The sequence below is a fragment of the Perognathus longimembris genome, chromosome 4 (assembly GCF_023159225.1).
Source record: "Perognathus longimembris pacificus isolate PPM17 chromosome 4, ASM2315922v1, whole genome shotgun sequence".
Lineage (NCBI taxonomy): Eukaryota > Metazoa > Chordata > Mammalia > Rodentia > Heteromyidae > Perognathus > Perognathus longimembris.
Window position 1 is genome coordinate 76,712,206 of NC_063164.1, and position 18,736 is coordinate 76,730,941.

The 18,736-nt window shown below is 35.2% G+C and overlaps 1 protein-coding gene across 1 annotated transcript in view; it reads right to left on the reverse strand.

Annotated features, from left to right (window-relative positions):
- The window catches only part of Arhgap15 (Rho GTPase activating protein 15), a 648,882-nt gene that overhangs the window by 506,264 nt on the left and 123,882 nt on the right, over positions 1-18,736 (reverse strand). The window contains exon 6 of the mRNA XM_048345538.1: positions 16,282-16,371. Coding sequence (XP_048201495.1) covers positions 16,282-16,371 — 90 coding nt within the window. The remainder of the gene's footprint in view (positions 1-16,281; positions 16,372-18,736) is intronic.

The following is an 18,736-nucleotide window of genomic DNA, read 5'->3' on the forward strand; positions in this document are numbered from 1 at the left end:
TGGCTTAAGAACTTTTACTTTCAGAGCTCAGAGCACATGAATCTAAAGGCAGTGAGCAACAAGAAGAACACTACTACTGTGGAGTTTGGGTGCAATATAATAAGGGCTTCAGTAGAAAGGTCTGTAGGAATGGATGAAATTCTCACCCATACAAATTTGGCTACTGGACCATCATTAGGTCCGAATAATGAAGAACATGATCAGAGGTTATCAAGTGGTTATGACACTTGGTCTAGCTTTCCATTATGACCTGGAAAATCCATTAATCTTGGATTGGGCAACAATATCTGGATGAAAATATTATATCTGATGTTGGCCCAATCAGGTTTTGAGAATTTATTTCTCAAAGTGGTGTCTCAGATTTTACTTTTTGTGTGGGGGTGCATGTGCACAAGTGCTGGTCTTGGGGCTTGAATTCAGGGACAAAGCACTGAGTTTTATTGCTCAATGCACAACTACTTATCTGACTTTTGGGGGGTTTCATTGGAAATAAGATTTTCATGGACTTTCCTGCCAAAGTTGCTTTAAATCCAAGTCCTCAGATCTCAGCCTCCTGAATAACTAGGACTACAGGCATGTGTCACTAGTTCCCAGTTAAGATTTCCATTTTTCCTGTTACTATAATTCTAACATTGTCCATTTTTGCTTCATGGAAGTTCTTGAAGCCAGTTGATAAAGAATGAAAAACCATTGATTCATGGATGGCTCAGATCAATATGTCATAAGCCCTAAAATTATGGGTAGCATGCATCAAGTGCTCACACAAGCATGACCTTACAGGATGGTGCAATAAGTGAAACCCTCCCTGGTAGCAGCAACAGAGTCAAAGTGGAAGTAGTACCCTGAAGGAAACAGACTAATTTCAGGGCAGTGAGAATGAGTGGTCAGAGGCCTGGGTATAGACAGTCTATAAGACGGGCGACAAGGAAGTCTGAGAGTTATTACTGGATAAAGGAAAGTTTGCGTAGAACATGTAGATTTCTGTGTCTCTCTCATCATAATGTCTTAATATTTACCAAGGATCACATCAGTGCACTAGATGACTTAATCATTTGATGTGTGATGTGGTCTCTCTTTTTTAGACACTTAAAACTTGTAAAAAAAAATACATGCTTGGCATATATGTGATGACAGAAATAGAACATTTCTCTGCCACGCCAGCATTACTTCTTTCAACCAAAGCTAAATTTTGCTGATTATAACATCATCTCACAAGAGAAGCAGATACTGAGGAATTCAAAAGATGAGCCAGATACCTGTTAATTGATTATGTTGGACTCCTTCCATTCTTATAGGAAGAGTAATATATTCTCACTGGAACAGAAATCAGCATTGCCTTCTTTGACATTAGTGCTTTTGTCTGCACCCATGTCAGATCTTCTATGTTATTTTAATTTATTTCATTTTAATTAAGCAGTTGTGTCCAGGTGTTATCATTCCATGAGTCACGTTGAGTACAATTTTACTGGTCAATATCACCCCTTCCATCATTCTCCCCTGTTTTCCCTTTCTAATCCCTATGTATAAGGAAGGCATTTAAAGTCTTTAGGAATGCAGAATTAGCCACATGGAAGTGGCTAACTCACAAAATGTAACATTGGGTACAAAACTCCTAAATGCACTGTTCTGACTAAATACAATGTCACTTAGCATTGATCTATTTATTAATACAATGCCAACTTAACGTTTCAAGCTAGATATTAGCTTTGGAGGACAAAAAGAGGTTGTTTGGTGTGTGTGGTACGTGATGTAGTACTTTCACTGAATCAATATATGGTGCATCATCAATACATGCTTATATGTGGCAGTAACTCCTGTAGCTAGAAATCCAAGTCTCATGACTGCTAGAAAAGCACTCTACCACTAGAGCCACACTACAGTTGTTTGGCTATTTTTTTAAGGTAGGATATTGTGCTTTGTTCCAGAACACCGTCAGTATGTCACCTCCAAATTCTGTCTCCTGAGCAGCTGCTATTACAGGCAAGTACCACCATACATGTTGTTTATTGGCCAAGGTTGCTTCAGATCAATGGCAGGAAGTAGAATGGTTCTAGAGGTCATAGGTTCACAGACATGTTTTTTGCTGCTTCCATCCCTACTGAGTGCAATGAACTGTTCTCAGCCACAAACAAAGCCTGGATCTATTGAGACAGCGGAGGTCTACATGTAATCCTGATAGATCACATCAGGCAAACTCATAAAACTCTGTCATCTTGTCTGGGGGTGAAGAGTGTCTCGAACATCTGGTAGAAGATATGGACTGTGACTATCAAATATGGTCTCCTTCATAGTCAGGTAGATGATATTTGTTCATGAAAACATTTTTCATTAGTTCTTTTATAGGCATTGTGGCTAGTCATCATCTAGATTTAATATGAGTGTAAAGAAATCTGAATATTGGAAGAGACTGATTGGATTAGACTTTCAGTGTCCTGCCTCACATCTCCTATTTGTGACTTAAGCTGCACCTTGTGTAAGCAGTTCTGTGTTTGTTTCAACCCCCTATTATAATGCTATAACTTCACTCAAGCACTCAGCACGTGCCTTTTACTCCCTGCTGTGGGCAAACTCTGGTTCTATGGAGTAGTCTACCTGAAAGGACCTTGGCATATATGAACAGCCTGGAAATTAGGAAGTTCTAACAAAGACTAGTTTGTCAGACAGGCAGCCACAAATCAAAGCGTCACAAGCTAATGAAAACAATGTTTCTCCTTGACAATCTTGGATGGAGAATTCTGACAGGCATTCTAGTTATCTCATGACCAACCCTGTCATGGACTTGGTGTTAACACTTTTTTCCTGCTTCACTCATTCTTGCTTTCTGAGATCACCTCACAAATTTTGCTTTCAATTGAGACCAACCCAAGGTAGGGGAATCATAAAAAAAAAATTACTTTAAAAATTTTAAAGCTAACTTGTCATGAAAGTAAAAGATCATTGCTCTATTGAGATTAAGATGCAGCTGTCACTCTCATAAAATTAATCATAAATAAATACATCATCATCTATCTGCCCTGCTATAAAATATAACATCTAACAATTACATAACAAAGGCTTTAAGGTGACATCATGCATTATAGTATATGATTGATCTTCCTGAATAAATGGGAGTTTTGTGTTAAGTAGCTGTGAAAACTGCCAAAATGTGAATGTACTGAAACAATAAATGAGCATCTCATGAATAAAACCAGTGGCATCCTGACCATAGCTAAAGGGTTTATTATCTCTGTAGAGAGCCATTATCAATCAGTGTAGTCCAAATCTATTAGGAGAATAAGTTACTTGAAGTTGTATACTTCTATACAAAAGAGACAGAGGCCTAGTCAAGTTTACTTGCCTTGCAAGGTTTTGTGGTGGTTGTAATTCATTTCTGCTTCTGCAGATGAATAGAATATGGGTAGATAAGAGAATGGAGAAGGGATGGGGAACTGAACCATCTTCCAGAGAGCATGAATCATCTTTTCTGTTGAACCAAATGGTGTGTTTTGAAAAGGAAATATTTTCTTGTAAAAATAAATTTAATATCCAGTGTATATTCATAGACTGAAAATGTCCTCAGAATATGTCAACAGAACTCCAAACATCTTATTTACAATAAGACATTTCCAAATTCTCTTGTAAAAATAATATTCTATATTGTAGTTCTACAATATCTATTTGTTAGCTGACTTTTACTAAATAATAAGGTAATTTAATAGCAGGGAAATATCCACTAGAATTGAACTTTAAATATTAAATATAATCTCTGAATTCAGGATGAAACTCCAACTTTCCTCCTGAGGCAATTTTAAACCATTATCTCCTCAAATCTTCAAAGACTTCTGAGCATAATAAATACCAATTTTTATGGATCAAAATATCATTCATTATATACAGTGTACCATTCTATAATTATTAAAAAATTATAATGCAGACATATGAATTTTGTCTGATTAGTGTTGTTTGAAAATAATCATGCTGTTTAAAAATTACCACGCTGTTTGAAAATTATCAAAATTTCTTAACCTATGTTTTTCCTATTTCATTTTCAAGAAAAGCAACAATGTAAGCCAAATAATATTTGAAGCTTAACTTGTAAATCCTGAAAGATGTATTATTTTATTGATTTGTAATAAATATTAATCCAATTTATTTAATATAGGAGTGGAATGAGACAAAATCCTTACTTTTATGAAGTTCTAATCATTTTTTTCTTTTTTGACACGGCAAATTATATTATTTCCAAATCCCAGTTTCAATGCGTGTTTTTTAAAAAAAAAAATTCATGCTTGGATCCAAGTAAGGGATTATAGCATCTCGCGTATATTCTTATTTAAGCAAAATAGCATATCTTTAGAGTCAATAAATCTTACTAATATTTGAGTACATATTTATTTGCCAACAGAGATGAATGTTGATAAAATTCATCAGTCAACATCAGCCAAGTGTAACTTCCTTAGATAAGCCATGTAAAATATATTTTTCACATTATTGGCAAAAGATATCCAAGTATCTCATTACTTCCCTTGAGTCCTCTATTCTACAACTGCACAGGGAGAAATAATCACCACCAGGTAACTGACGCCTAAGGCCCAAAGTTGTTAACATTTTGTTTCACCCCGAGAAAGCCAGCTTTTTACATACCTCTCAGGAGCACTCAGTCAAATGAAATCAGCAAAGCCAGTGCTGAATTGCCAGTGGGCCACCAGATGGCAGCAGTGCTTTTATGAATAATGCAAAATTCTGCCCAATGTATCTAAGATTTCCTTAAGTTAACAGAATGGTCCCTTACTTTAGCAAAAGTTATCAGTTTGATTCACTATACAGCCAACCACGTTTCCATAACATGGATTTCATTTTGTGGTATACATATAGTTCTAGTATTTAGGTCTCCAAAATATTTATTTTTGTATATGTTAAACTTTAAGGTTCTGGTAGATTTTATTTAGATATTTTGGTAAAAAATGCTGGTGGTTGAAAGCAAATATCTTCCTTTCTGTTGGAAGGAAATGTAACTGTCAGAAGAGAAGTGTTTCATTTAATTTTCAGCCGCCTTCTCAGTACCACCTTCATATTAAAGTTCCTTCTCTAGGTACTGATGGTAAAGCTAGCCTACTGAAGTGTTGAGTATCAAAAGCCTCTCTCTCTCTCTCTCTCTCTCTCTCTCTCTCTCTCTCTCTCTCTCTCTCCCTCTCCCTCCCTCTCTTTCTGATACTGTTATTGAGACTTGAACTCAGGGCTTCATGCCCATGCTTGTCTTTTTCCCTTAAGGCTGATGCTCTACTCCCTGAGCCACATCTCTATTTCTAGAGTCTTAGGAATTTGTCTACTGAGGCTAACTCTGAACATTTATCCTCAGATCTTAGCCTCTGAATTAGCTAGGATTACAGGCATGAGACCTGGAAGAAGTTTATTTTTTTTTCTTGATCATAGTTATGATCCTTTTTGAAAATAAATCATGAATTAAATTTAACATTGAAACAAAAAGCACTACCAAGTCACCCTACATTATCTAACGAGGGAAACATTAGTGTCAGGAGTTCATTATCTTTGGGAGCTGTTGCAGTAAGTAGTCTATTAACGTTGCTTCTGTAAATGTGTTGGATTTCTCATGTTTACTCTAGAAGGTAGAATTCTCCCAGTACTGGAAAAGCAGAATTCGGTAAAAGGTTGAGGTCCAGAAGCTAAGAGCTCTGCACTGAGAAGAAACATGCTTTAAACCCTTCATGTGACATACCTTTGGTTAGGATTTTCACTTATAGAATTTTCACTTCTTCATTGATTTGTCCTCACCTTTCAGCCATTTCATTTCAGTGTGTCACCTAGGCCACTTCAGAGCAAACAAGTGTGTGTGTGGGGGGGGGGGGGGAGGGTGTTCTGGAGTCCTGGAGCTTGAATTTTTGAATTAAGGGCCTAAGTGCTGTCCCTGAGTTATTTATTTATTTATTTATATTTTTTCTTTTCTTTTCTTCTTTTTTTTTGGCCAGTCCTGGGGCTTGAACTTAGGGCCTGACCACTGTTCCTGGCTTCGTTTTGCTCAAGGCTAGCACTCTGACAACTTCAGCCACAGCACCACTGCTGGCCTTTTCTGTACATGTGGTGCTGAGGAATCGAACCTAGAGCTTTATGTATATGAGGCAAGAACTCTTGCCACTAGGCCATATTCCCAGCCCCTGTATATTTTTTCTTAAGTCTAGCATTCTACCACTTGAGCCACAGCTTCACTTGTGGCTTTTTGCTGGTTAATTGCAGATAAGATTCCCATAGGCTTTTATGTACAGCCTGGCTTCCAACCTCAATCTTCAGATGTAAGCCCTCCTTCTCCCCATTAGGATTATAGCCCAGCAACATCCAGTTTTCTGAAGATAAATGAACAACATCCTCACCTCTGCACCTTTCAAGCAACAATCCTTCACTGCCTGTTAGTGTTATCCTTGCTTTTTTTGTTTCTTTGTTTCTTTGTTTGTTGGGAGTCTTTTTTGTTTTGTTTTTGAATAATTACATATTTATTGTCAAAGTGATGTACAGAGGGGTTATACTTTCATACGTAAGGCAGTAGGTACATTTCTTGTACAATTTGTTACCTCCTCCCTCATTTCCCCCCTCTCCCCTTCCCCTTTCCCTCTCCCCCATGACTAAACTTTTAGTAGCATGATTCATTAAAAAATAGAAAGACACTATGCAGAGATTTGACAATCAGCTTTTTCTAGTTTAGTGTGAGTGCTGCCATTCTCTTTCCAACATTAACTCACTATTGTTTCTTCTTGACTTTATTTTGAGCCTTTGTTTATGGATGCTTGGCTCGTTACTTTTATATCCTGCTTTAAATGTTGCTCTGAGGTTTCAGAGTTTTGCTCAGTACTATCCTGACTTTATCCTGCTCAGTGGTTTGTGATACTGTGATATATAAACAACCGGAATGAAAAAAAATATATATATACTCTTACCTTCAGGTCTAGCTTTATTGCTTAGTGTTTCTAAAAGTTGCACATGGGTACCAGCTATTTGTTCACTAGTGATCCTGTGCTATCCTAAAACATTCAGTTTTATTGTACCTTGCCTTCTCCCTATAGACAAGGTGTAAAAGGCAGGCCATTTACTGGTGCCCTTTATTTTCCAGCTTTAGGAAGTAAACTATTCCCCTTTCTGGAACATATTTGCTTGTTATTTAAAAACATCCCACTCAGCATGAAGTAAAAATGATTACTTTCTTTTATAAATATAAAATAAGAATTTGTAAATGGATATCGAAAAGTGTCCCCTTGGCTTGAGCACTGTCTTGCCAGAATTAGTATAATATAGTCTACTTTCTAAGAGGTAAGTCACATGACTTACTACTTCAGTTCCCATGCTGCTGGTTAACCTTTCTCTGGGTATGTGAACATGAAGGAATTTCACCATTAACCAAAGTAGCCTATTCATGACACAGAGTAAATCACATGTGCTTCTACCAAGTCATCAGGAATGACTGTGTTTTCTGAGAGTAGGGGATGCATGGCACAATGTCAGGAGATTGAGACTGGGTCACCGTTAGCTTGGTGCCAAACTGACACTCAGACTGTATTCTAAACGCATATGTCCCTATCTGTATCACACACCACCAGCTGTTCCAGGAGGAACAGTGAAAAAGCAGCAATACCCATTCACTAGATTATTTGCAACCACTCTTTCTCTCAAATTTTAAAAGCTGATGAAGTAAGTCCACATTCTGGAAACGTTAATCAATTGTAAACTAATTTGGAACTAATATACAGGTAATCTTTGTTGTCACCTAGTTTCATTCTGTTTTGATGTTAGTTCAAAGAGAAACAGATTAAGGTAGCAGGAGGCCCTTGGTAGTCAGAGGAAAGAGGAAGTTATGCAAATGAGCCACATCCTCACCTAGACCAAAGACCTTTACAGAATCCCCACTCAAAAAAAAATTGGTATTTTTTTCCCCAGAAATATAGTTTGTATTTATATGTGCTAGTCTTGGCATATTATATGTATGTGTGGTTTTAAAATTACTACTATTTCCCAAAGTTCAACTGGTTTAAGAAAAGTTTTGTTTCCTTAGTTAAAAAAAAAAATCACACACACACACACACACACACACACACACACACACACACACACACACACACACAGCTTGTTTCCCTAATCACATGTTCTGCACCAATAGATAGGATTGTTGTTACTGGCATCTGGCATCCTCCCTCCCCTCTTTCTTTTCATTGGCCAGAGCCTAACTGAGTCTTACACTCAGTTTTGGTCTCTGTTCCTGGCTCTCAGTTTGGGAGTCAGTTGTATAATCTCTGGCATTCTTATTTCTAAATCAAATCCATACTTACAAAATCCTTTCCTCATGAAAACTATCTGTGAAGTCTTCATGAAAGTGAAGTCTAAAAAGTATGAAAATAGTTAAATCCATTTTCTCCAATTTGGAAAGCATTTATTGTCATAATAACTTAGTAGATGATTAGAATATGTCAACTCTCTCTCTCTCTCTCTCTCTCTCTCTCTCTCTCTCTCTCTCTCTCTCTCAGAGGTTACAGTTTCATGCGTTAGGTCTTGGGTATGTTTCTTGTACTGTTTGTTACCTCTTCCCTCATTCCCCCCTCCACCTGCCCCTTTCCCTCTGCTCCATGATTTGTTCAGTTGGTTTACACCAAATGGTTTTTGCAAGTATTGCTTTTGGAGTTGTTTGTCTTTTTAATCTTTTGTCTCTTGATTTTGATATTCCCTTTCACTTCCCTAGTTCTAATACCAGTATATACAGTATCCAGTGTACTCAGATAAGATACAGTGATAGTGCAGGTACAACCACAGGAAGGGGATACAAGAGGATGATCAACAATAGAAGCTATGGTTTCACATGGCACGTTGAAAGTAATTACAACAGTGATATTACAGTTGTTTCCATAACATGGAGTTCATTTCACTTAGCATCATCTTATGGGTTCATTAGGGCATAGCTATGAATTCAGGTTCTTCATTGTGCTTGCAAAACAGTGGCTTTACCACTGGAATCATGCCTTTATCCCCTTTTCTTTACATTAGTTATTTTCAAAAAGTGTCTTCATTTTTGCCTGGGCAAGTTTGAGACTACGATCGCCTACCTACCAAAGGACTCCCCAAATTAGTGGGTTCACAGGTATATGCTGCCACACTTGCCTTATTTGTTATGATGAGGTTTTGCTGACTTTTTACCTGATTGGCATTGGACTGTGGGCTTCCTAATATTCTCATGTAGCTGGAAGCATACCATGAGCCAACACACCCAGCTGCACACTTTTATTTGGGGACACAGTCATATGAACTAATCTCCGAGTTATCTTTCTTTGTTTTTGTTTTTGTTATGCCAGTCTTAGGGCTTGAATTCAGGGCCTCGGGGTTGTCTCTGTGCCTCTTTGTGCTCAAGGCTATTGCTCTACCACTTGAGCCAAAGCACCACTTTGGGCTTTTTCTGAGTAGTTTATTGCAGATAAGAGTATCAGGGGCTGGAAATATGACCTAGCGGCAAGAGTGCTTGCCTCTTATACATGAAGCCCTAGGTTTGATTCCTTAGTACCACATATATAGAAAACAGCCAGAAGTGGCACTGCGGCTCAAGTGGCAGAGTGCTAACCTTGAGTACAAAGAAGCCAGGGACAGTGCTCAGGCCCTGAATCCAAGCCCCAGGACTGGCAAAAAAAAAAAAAAAAAAAAAAGAGTCTCAGGGACTTTTTTGTCCCCAGCTGGCTTTGAACAGCAACCCTCAGATCCCAGCCTCCTGAGTAGCTAGGATTATAGGCGTGAGAGCATCTGGCTTCCAAGTTATCTTTCCCAAGTTGAAAATTTTAAAGTCATAGAAACTTCCAGGGAAAAAGATTTCCCTTAAACTACTAATGTGGATAGCCATCTAGATATTGCACTATGTAAAAGAACAAAACACTAGAAATAAAATTTTAGGACATTTATCACCCAAATAGTTAAAACATTTTTACATGGTATGTGAAGTTTACTTGCTCACTAAGTTCAGAAAACAGCGGAAAGAGTAGAAGTACTCAGAAATGCTGAATTTCTATTTTCAGACACCCATTTCCTTCATCTCAGAATTTCTGAAATCCACACCCAGAATATCCCTGAACATGTGTGATCACGTGGTTAGTACATGAATAACAAGATCCAGTTATATTTATCTTAAATTCATGACATGGTAGTAGTTATAAAATACACCGAAGAATCACTTTGTTTTAACCTTAACACCGGGTGGAGGCAGGTGAGGTAAAGCTAATTACTGTAAATTGGAAAAATAATCCCTTTCTGGTTTTACATAAAGTTAGAATCCACAGAGGAATTCTCACTGCAACACTGATCCCCAGACCAAGAGCTCTGTATCTCTCTGTACATTTTAAATGATGGACAGATAGTTAATAGGTATGTAAAATAATTGGGGACACGCTATAAAGCAAAAAAAAACAAACAAACCAAAACTGTGTTAGACATTAATGTTTCTTTAGTTTATATTTTAATGCCATACTTTTTAAGACACTGCTAGTAATTCTCTAAAGTGAAACCAGCTTGGAAATGAATGCGTGTACGATGTGAGGATGCGTTGTTTTGCCTTCTGTCAATTACAAGCATAGAAAAATGAAAGGAAAAATTGATAACAGCACAGGTTTCTTTTAAACCATCACTTCTAACACAAGGAAATAGATAAAAGCAAAATACAAGTAGTTTTCCTCTTGGCTTGAAATAGAATTTTCCAAGATGTTATTAAATTATATTCACATTAATACACTTAAGTAGTGCTTAAGCATCTTAAGCTTAGGCATTCAGATCAGGAAGAGCAATCAAATTATGTTTAACTGTAATGCTTATCCATGGAAAATATTACATGAACATGTTTAATATACTTGTAGCCAGAGAATTCACCTGAAGTCAGAAAAGTCGTATGAATAATGAGTAACCTGTTCTAAGATTTTCTTACTCCCAAGGGAAAAAAACCTATTTCCATAGACATGGTTTTGTATTATAAAAAATATATTAAAACCTGGAAATTTGACCACTATACTTTTGAGGCTACACATTGATAATGGATATTAGTTGGACAGACTTACTTCCTTGGCTGATCTACTTTTCTCTTGCCTTTCCAATAGATGCCTAATGCATTTCCAATCAGTCATAGTTCATATATTTTCAGATTTATCCAATTTACATATAATATATAGATGAGTATAATGTATAGTCACAAGTAAAATTTTATTTGGAATTCATCTTAGAAAAGGGACATCTTATTTACCCTTCCTTGTTCAGACAATAATAAAAAACTATAGTAAAAGTGAATTAATTCATTTCAATAAATAATTACCTATGTTAATTTATATTGAAAGAATCAAGAAAAATCTTCTTTCTCTTCTTCTTACTCCTCCTCCTCCTCTTCGTCTTCTTCTCTTTTTTTTTCTTCTTCATCATCATCTTATTATTACTAGTAGTAGTAGTAGTAGTAATAGTAGTAGTATTTTTGTGTTGGTCTTGGAACCTGAACTCAAGGCCTGGGCACTACCTTTGATCATATTTTTGCTCAAGGCTATACTCTACCACTTAATCCACATTTCTACTGATTTTTTTTTTTTGCTGGATAATTGGAGATAAGAGCCTCATGCATTTTAATACTTGGGCTGGCTTTGAACTTTAATCCTTATATCTCAGTCTTCTGAGTAGCTAGGATTACACAGGTGTAAGCCACCAGCAGCTGGCATAAAGTACCGTTTTATTTTTTCCCCTGTTATTTATTCCTTGGGAATCTTGGCATGGAAGGCCCACATCATGGAATAAACTTCCAAAACTATTTTATGAGAATGTTTGTCATGATTTTACTTTTTTCATTTGAATGAAGGTAATTTTAGTCTTAATGATACTTTGATCTGCCAGACAGTTTTAGTAAACATATTGCTGTATGTGATATAGTTTTTTGTTTGTTTGTTCATTTTGGTTTAGTTGTGATGCTTTCTTTCAAAGACAAAACTAATTTATATCTGGGTGCTAGTGACTCATGCCCATAGTCAGAGCTGTACAGGAGTCTGTGATCTGGAGATTCATAATTTTCCAGCCAAGGAAAAGTAGTTTACAAAACTACCTCCAAACAACAGAATCTGGGCTGGAACACGAACAAAGCAAACAAGCCAAACAAGTACGAGGCCGTCAGTTCAATATCAGGTACCAAGAAAATAATCAATTTCTAGGACAGAAATAACAAATATTTAAATGCTGAGTCACCATGGAATTAATTACAGTGCTTTGGGACACTCATATACTAACAGAGTGTCCCTTTGGAAGTTGAGGAATACTGTGGGCTTGCCTCATCCCTCTGTAAGTGTCATGTCATGAACAATCTTTCCCAAGACTTGCAGAAATTCTTAGCTCAGTTTTATATTCACAGGAAGAAGCAGTACCAAAATTATTTTTTCTTCAGTTTTGAAACCAGAAAGTATCAAAAGCCAGGAGAAAAAAAAAACAGCTTTGTTTTAAATGATAACGCAACCTTGTTTTCTGCCTACAATTTTCTGCTGAATGTTTTCCTAAATGCCTAAAGCAGCTAGAGAGGAAGAAGAGGACGAAGGGAACACTCACCTGGTTATAATAATAACATAATCTCTCACGTTATTCATGCTGCCTGACAATACTCCATCCTTTTAACATGATTTTATTTAGTTATTACAACTACCTCTCTGTAAATGGCATTTAGGATTACTTAAGATTATGTTGTAATCCTTTTAATCCTTAGTGCTTTAAATTTCAGGCTAAACACCAAAGAGCAAACTAGCACTTAACAGGAATGTTTAAAACATGTGATTGGAACATAAATCTTTTTATTCCTCCTTTCCCTGATGAAGACCTAGCATTGGCTCTTAACTAAGAAAATTTGTACCACAGTTCATTACAAATCACTCACTTGTTAAATATTTTCTCAAGCTACATCAAACTTGTGATAGTCCTTGAAAATTATGCTGTCTGAAGAATTAAACAAAAGTTACCAGCAATGAACAGTTGCTAATTTACCTTAGAATTTGTACCACTTTTTATAAGAACAGCATTTTTCTGTGTGTGTGTGTGTGTGTATGTATGTGTAAATGCTCATTGTGTTCCTAAAAGCAAGCAATTAGATATGTGTAAGAATATATACATGTGCACATGATATGAATAAGTATATATACGAACATATTTTAGCACATATATGTATAGATATGTACTTGACTATAGAAATCCATATTTGAAATTCATTACTTATTACATTGTTTCTTTTAGGCAACTGATACTTGTTATAAACTAGGCAGATACTCTTGAGTTCACCAAATGGCATAAGTTTGATTTACCAAGAGATGTTAAATAATAAAACTTAATTGTTATCACTTTAATGTTACATTTCATGTACATTTTAAGTAAACTTAAATCAGCAAAAAGTGTGTGATAGGACCTTAAGTATAAAGGAATGTGACTTTTAATGTGAAGAAAGAATAAACAAGTGAAATGTCCAAACAACACATACCCACAGATAAGCTAAATGAAATCTTTCCATTTCTTTAATGTATCACAAATATATTCTTCTGCAACTGTAAGCTTATCCCACAATTTTTGTTTGTTTTCTTATTCATTTCAAGTCAGACTCTTTTGCAGATATTGTAATTATGAGTTATGTGATTGCTAATCCATCAACTTTTAAAAGACAGATTTCAAATTTTAAATTATTTCTAATTTTGCTCTTCTCTGATTTTTCTTGAACTGAAAATCTCAATAGTCATTTGCACTCTGTAATCTATAATTCATAGTCTGAGATTGAACACCAAGCCTAATTCAAACTTGAAACTCTAAAGTTATTTCTGATATGGGCCAGCAGCGAAAGCAATGCTGGTTGCTTTTAGTCAGAAGAAATACTTCATTATTCGTTAGGTAATGAAACCCTTGGGCATGTGCACTTACACACACACACACACACACACAAACACACACACGCATACATGATTCAAGCATGGCTTAATACATGTTTCTGAGATGGAATCATGTTTATTCTGATCATTTGAGAGTTAGACCAGCTAATGTATCTAATCAAATATTGATGCAAGTCATCTAGACTTAGCTCTCTGGCAAATGTTTCCTTATGTCTTTTTGTGACAAGAACTATAAAAGCTATTTATATTGTTCCTTCCAAAAGGCTTACTGTAATTGTCAGTGTCTATGGGTAGATATTAGTAATTTTTACTTGATAAGGTTAGGTGATGTAAAGATCTCACATATGAAAAAATGAAACAATTTATACAAAAAGAAGAAAGCAGACAATGAAACTTGAATCCTTCTTTAGCTTTTTCATTCACAATATCCTTATAATCCTTAATTCTCTAATTGATGTACAATTATACATATATACAAATATATACACACATATACATATTGCACACCTGTATGCAAATACGTATGTATGTAGGCATAAAAATGTGAAGCGTATGTCAGAACACTAGTGCCCAATGAATATACAACCACATTAAAAACAAAATAAGCTGGCAAGATTTTCTCCTTTATAAAATTGACAAAAGCGAGAAAGGTTTTTAATATCCTTAAAAATGTAACTATATTAATTAACATGAAAACAAAGTTGGCAAATATATAGCTAATATTCAGAAAAGTTTAGTAAGATACATAATGTAATTACAGGTAGTTTAAATGTATATACATGTTCATGATTATATGTAAATATTTTACTATCACTTAGTTGATGATCAACATCATTTGTGATCTTCTTGAAATTTTCCTTGGTTATCAGGAAAAATTTGAAAGAGTTATTGGATTTTCTGTTGTTCAAGAATTAAGCCGTATATCTTTAATATTGAATGACAGTGTTTTTATTTTACAAATCTAGTTATTACAATACTAAACTCTAAACACAAATGATTTAGTAAACTTAGTTTATCTGATCATCTAGGTTCCCCTAGAGGATAGGATTATATACTCTAAGTGTTATCATTTATGGCAGAAAAATTTCCAAGTATCTTTTTCTTCCATGATTTTTTCTAAAGTCTCATTCTAGCCAATATTAGATTGATTGACTGATTTATTTTTTAATAAATGTGTTTAGGTAGCCAGCTTTTCAACCCATCTCCTTTTCTTTCTCCTTCTCCTTCTTTCTCTCTTCCTCCTACTTCCCTCTTAAAAATATTTTAAACTGAAGAACAGTAATTCTACATATTAAATACATATACATTTTCTCCGTATGTTGGGGGAAAAAGTTGTACATACAAAGGATAAAACTAATACCAGAAATAAAGCAATTTATTCCAGAATGTGTTGAAAGTTTCTCTTTTTAAATTTAAAGAGCCCAAGTTATTTGAATATACCTTTACTAGCATCTCTAAAAAGCAACTCATACTGGAAAACAACATATACAACTCCAGAGGAAGTATGGGTAAAAAATTTCCTCTCATTATTCCACTTCCCGATTCTACACATCTGCCAGCATTTATTTAAAAGAATTGACATTTTGTAAGGACAAACTTTTCCTTATGAGACTTTAAAGTTTAAATACTGTATAATAACCTACCTCCTTTGTCTACTAAGTGGTATACATTTCTACATACAACCACAAGATTATTGGTTTATTTGCAAATATAAATTGCATCTAACAAGAAACCAAACCAGTTTCTATAATAAAAAGTATGACGTTAATTTCCAAAGACAAGCCATAAGAAATGATATGATTTTGGTCACTTCATAAGTGAAATTACTAAAAATTTCAATTTATTCTAAGGATTATATTTGGTTCTTTCCTTTCAATATTGCAATTATTAATAAGTGATTTTTCCCAAAATTTCAAAATATGAAGAATAAAAGGATCTATTTTTTATAGTTGTTAATTTCTCTCTCCTTATTTGCACTGATAAATGTAGCTAAAGAGTGGAACTCAGTAATGGCAATGAATGAAAGTGGCATATCATTAGTGAACTTTAATTTATAGATGTTCGAAAATTGTATATTAAGTGTATTTAAAAAAACATTTTAAGTTGCAAACCCAAACAGCTATCAAATGTATTGCAAACCTCAATGACTTATGTGTAAAACTACTCAATATGAAATATATATTTTCTGTTTAGATAACAACCAAACACCAGGGAAAAACAATAAACAAACCACAAATTCAACCAGCAAGAGGAGTCAGTCTTTCATAACGACCTTCAGACAAGAAGCTCATGCACAAGAAAACATCACAAGAAGGTAGTCTTATTTTGATTACCCAAGAGAGCTCAGCTTTAGAAGGAATAGGAATAAATTGAATATATGTAACATTCTTACCTGAAAGACGTTCTTTCTGCTTGATTTTTCCTTGGCCCATTCAATCTTTGCTCCACGCAAATCCACACTTTCTGGTTTGTGTCCAGTTTTCTGTAAACAAAAAATGAAATAAGGATAAAAAGCACACATCATTGGGGATGCATGTCAGAGAAAATAAGAGTTTATTGAGTTAGAAGTTATACATATTTATGATATAAAGCTTCTCTTTTTTCTTTTTCTTTCAAAGAGGAATGTAATTCGCAGAAATTCTTACTTGAGACTATAATTTTAACTCTCTAGAATTAGAAGTATTTCATGTTATAGATAATCAGATAATCTAGTATTTAAAATATCAGTAGGTTGTAAACAATGTTAGAGAAATTTTAAACTCTGCTTTTATATACTGGAATATTGATATTCAACAGCTTATGTAACAAAGGCATTTTAACATACAAGATCTAAAAGTCAAAGATGAACATGGTTCATAATGGAATAAAAATAGGTATAACAAGTTTTTAGCTTTGAGACCTTGATGAAGTTCCTGAAAATCTGGCCCCTCTGTGCTTTCTAATCTCACTACTGAGCCATGCTCCCAGATCTTTTTCTTTAAGTTATTTTTAAGGTTGGGTCTTTCAATTTCATTCAGGTAATTAATACCCTACCTATCCATCATGTGCAAGTTAGTACCACAGATGCCTGGTTTATTGCTTGATATGGAGGTCTTGTTAACTTTTTGCCTGGCTAGCTTCAAATTATGATTATCTAAATCTCTGTCTCCCAGATAGCTGGGATTACAAACTTGAGCTTCATCTCTTATTTCAAAATCTATTTTTAACCAAACATAACTCTTTGAAAATACAGTACATACTATGATCATACACATGAAGAAATGTAAGAATTTAGAGAAAGATAGAGCTTTCTTGGTAGACTTTAAGACAGGCATATTGATTTGCTTTTTCTCTGATACATATGATATGATATGTTATCTATACTTGACATATTTTATGCTATGTAGCTGATTCTTTATCTCTCTGTTCCTAGCTAAGGTCACCTTGTCTTAGGTCTTTTAAGTCCGTCTTATATGAAAGAGCTGCTCTAGCACGCCAAGTACTTTTTACTTCACTTCTTGATTTTAATTTTATTCCTCCTAACTGAAATTATTCACAAACACACACACACACGTGTGTGTATATATATATCGTGTGTGTGTATATATAGACATATACATGTATATGTCTATATATACACATATATAATCATAAATGTTAGTGCTTTTCCAGTAGAATTAAGCTTCCTGAGGAAGGGTCTCACTTGTCTTTCACTTCTTTTCTGAATGTATGGAACAGTAGCAGGTGCATACTAACTGTTCAGTGAGTATTTGCTGAATCTGTGAATGGAGAAAACAACAAAATGTAATTAATTTTTGTGCTTTGAAAGAAAAGCATTGAGTGTCTTAACATTTCCAATTTATAATAATTATGATTTGTAATCTTTCAAGCATTAAGTACTTTTTTAGTGATTTGGAAGAGTGATAACACTGTTTAATATATGCCTGGGTTAAAGGTGGGATTTAAGTAACTATTCAATACGTTTTTTGGCCTAGCTTCAATGTATGAATATATCAGTTATGTTGTATGCTGGACACTGGGGTTTTAGAGATAAGAAAAATACTGACTCTTTACAAATACATTCTTACAGTATCATTAGATATCTTTAAGAATTTACAAACTTACATGCATGATGTCTAGGTAGAAGGAATCTGTATGTAAAAAGTAACCTGCACTTACCATCTTTCAATAATTTACCTGTCAATCTCTAAATGGTTTGATCTGTATCATAAGATAAATCTTATGACTTTGGCAAATGGCTCAAGATTGCTATGATGCAAATTCCACCTGTCACTTCTGGTCATCCCAGGACACGTTCTCCATGACTTACCGTCTCTCACACACATTCTGGGTGAGATCCTGTCTTCACCTGTTCTTCAGTTCAGCAATTTTCTCTATGCTTCTCATCTGTCAAATTCCTCCTTCTGAATTGTTCTCACTCCTATCCTGCTCTCTTTCTGTTTAATGTTATTGACATCATTGACCTTTGATCATCTCTCACACTCCTAAGATCTTCTAGGCTCTACTTATTTTCAGGTGTAAACCTATGTCTATGATTCAACAGTCACTTCATCTACTCCTTCCACCTAAACTTTTTTCCAATGTTACTTTCTCTTACCTATGTATCCTTTTAGTAGTCTTCCTCAAAGTTTCCACTCCTGGAAAAATAACCTTTTTGCTAGGGATATGGCCTAGTGGCAAGAGCGCTTGCCTCGTATACTTGAAAGCCCTGGGTTCGATTCCCCAGCATCACATATACAGAAAATGGCCAGAAGTGGCGCTGTGGCTCAAGTGGCAGAGTGATAGCCTTGAGCAAAGAGAAGCCAGGGAGAGTCCTCAGGCCCTGAGTCCAAGGCCCAGGACTGGCA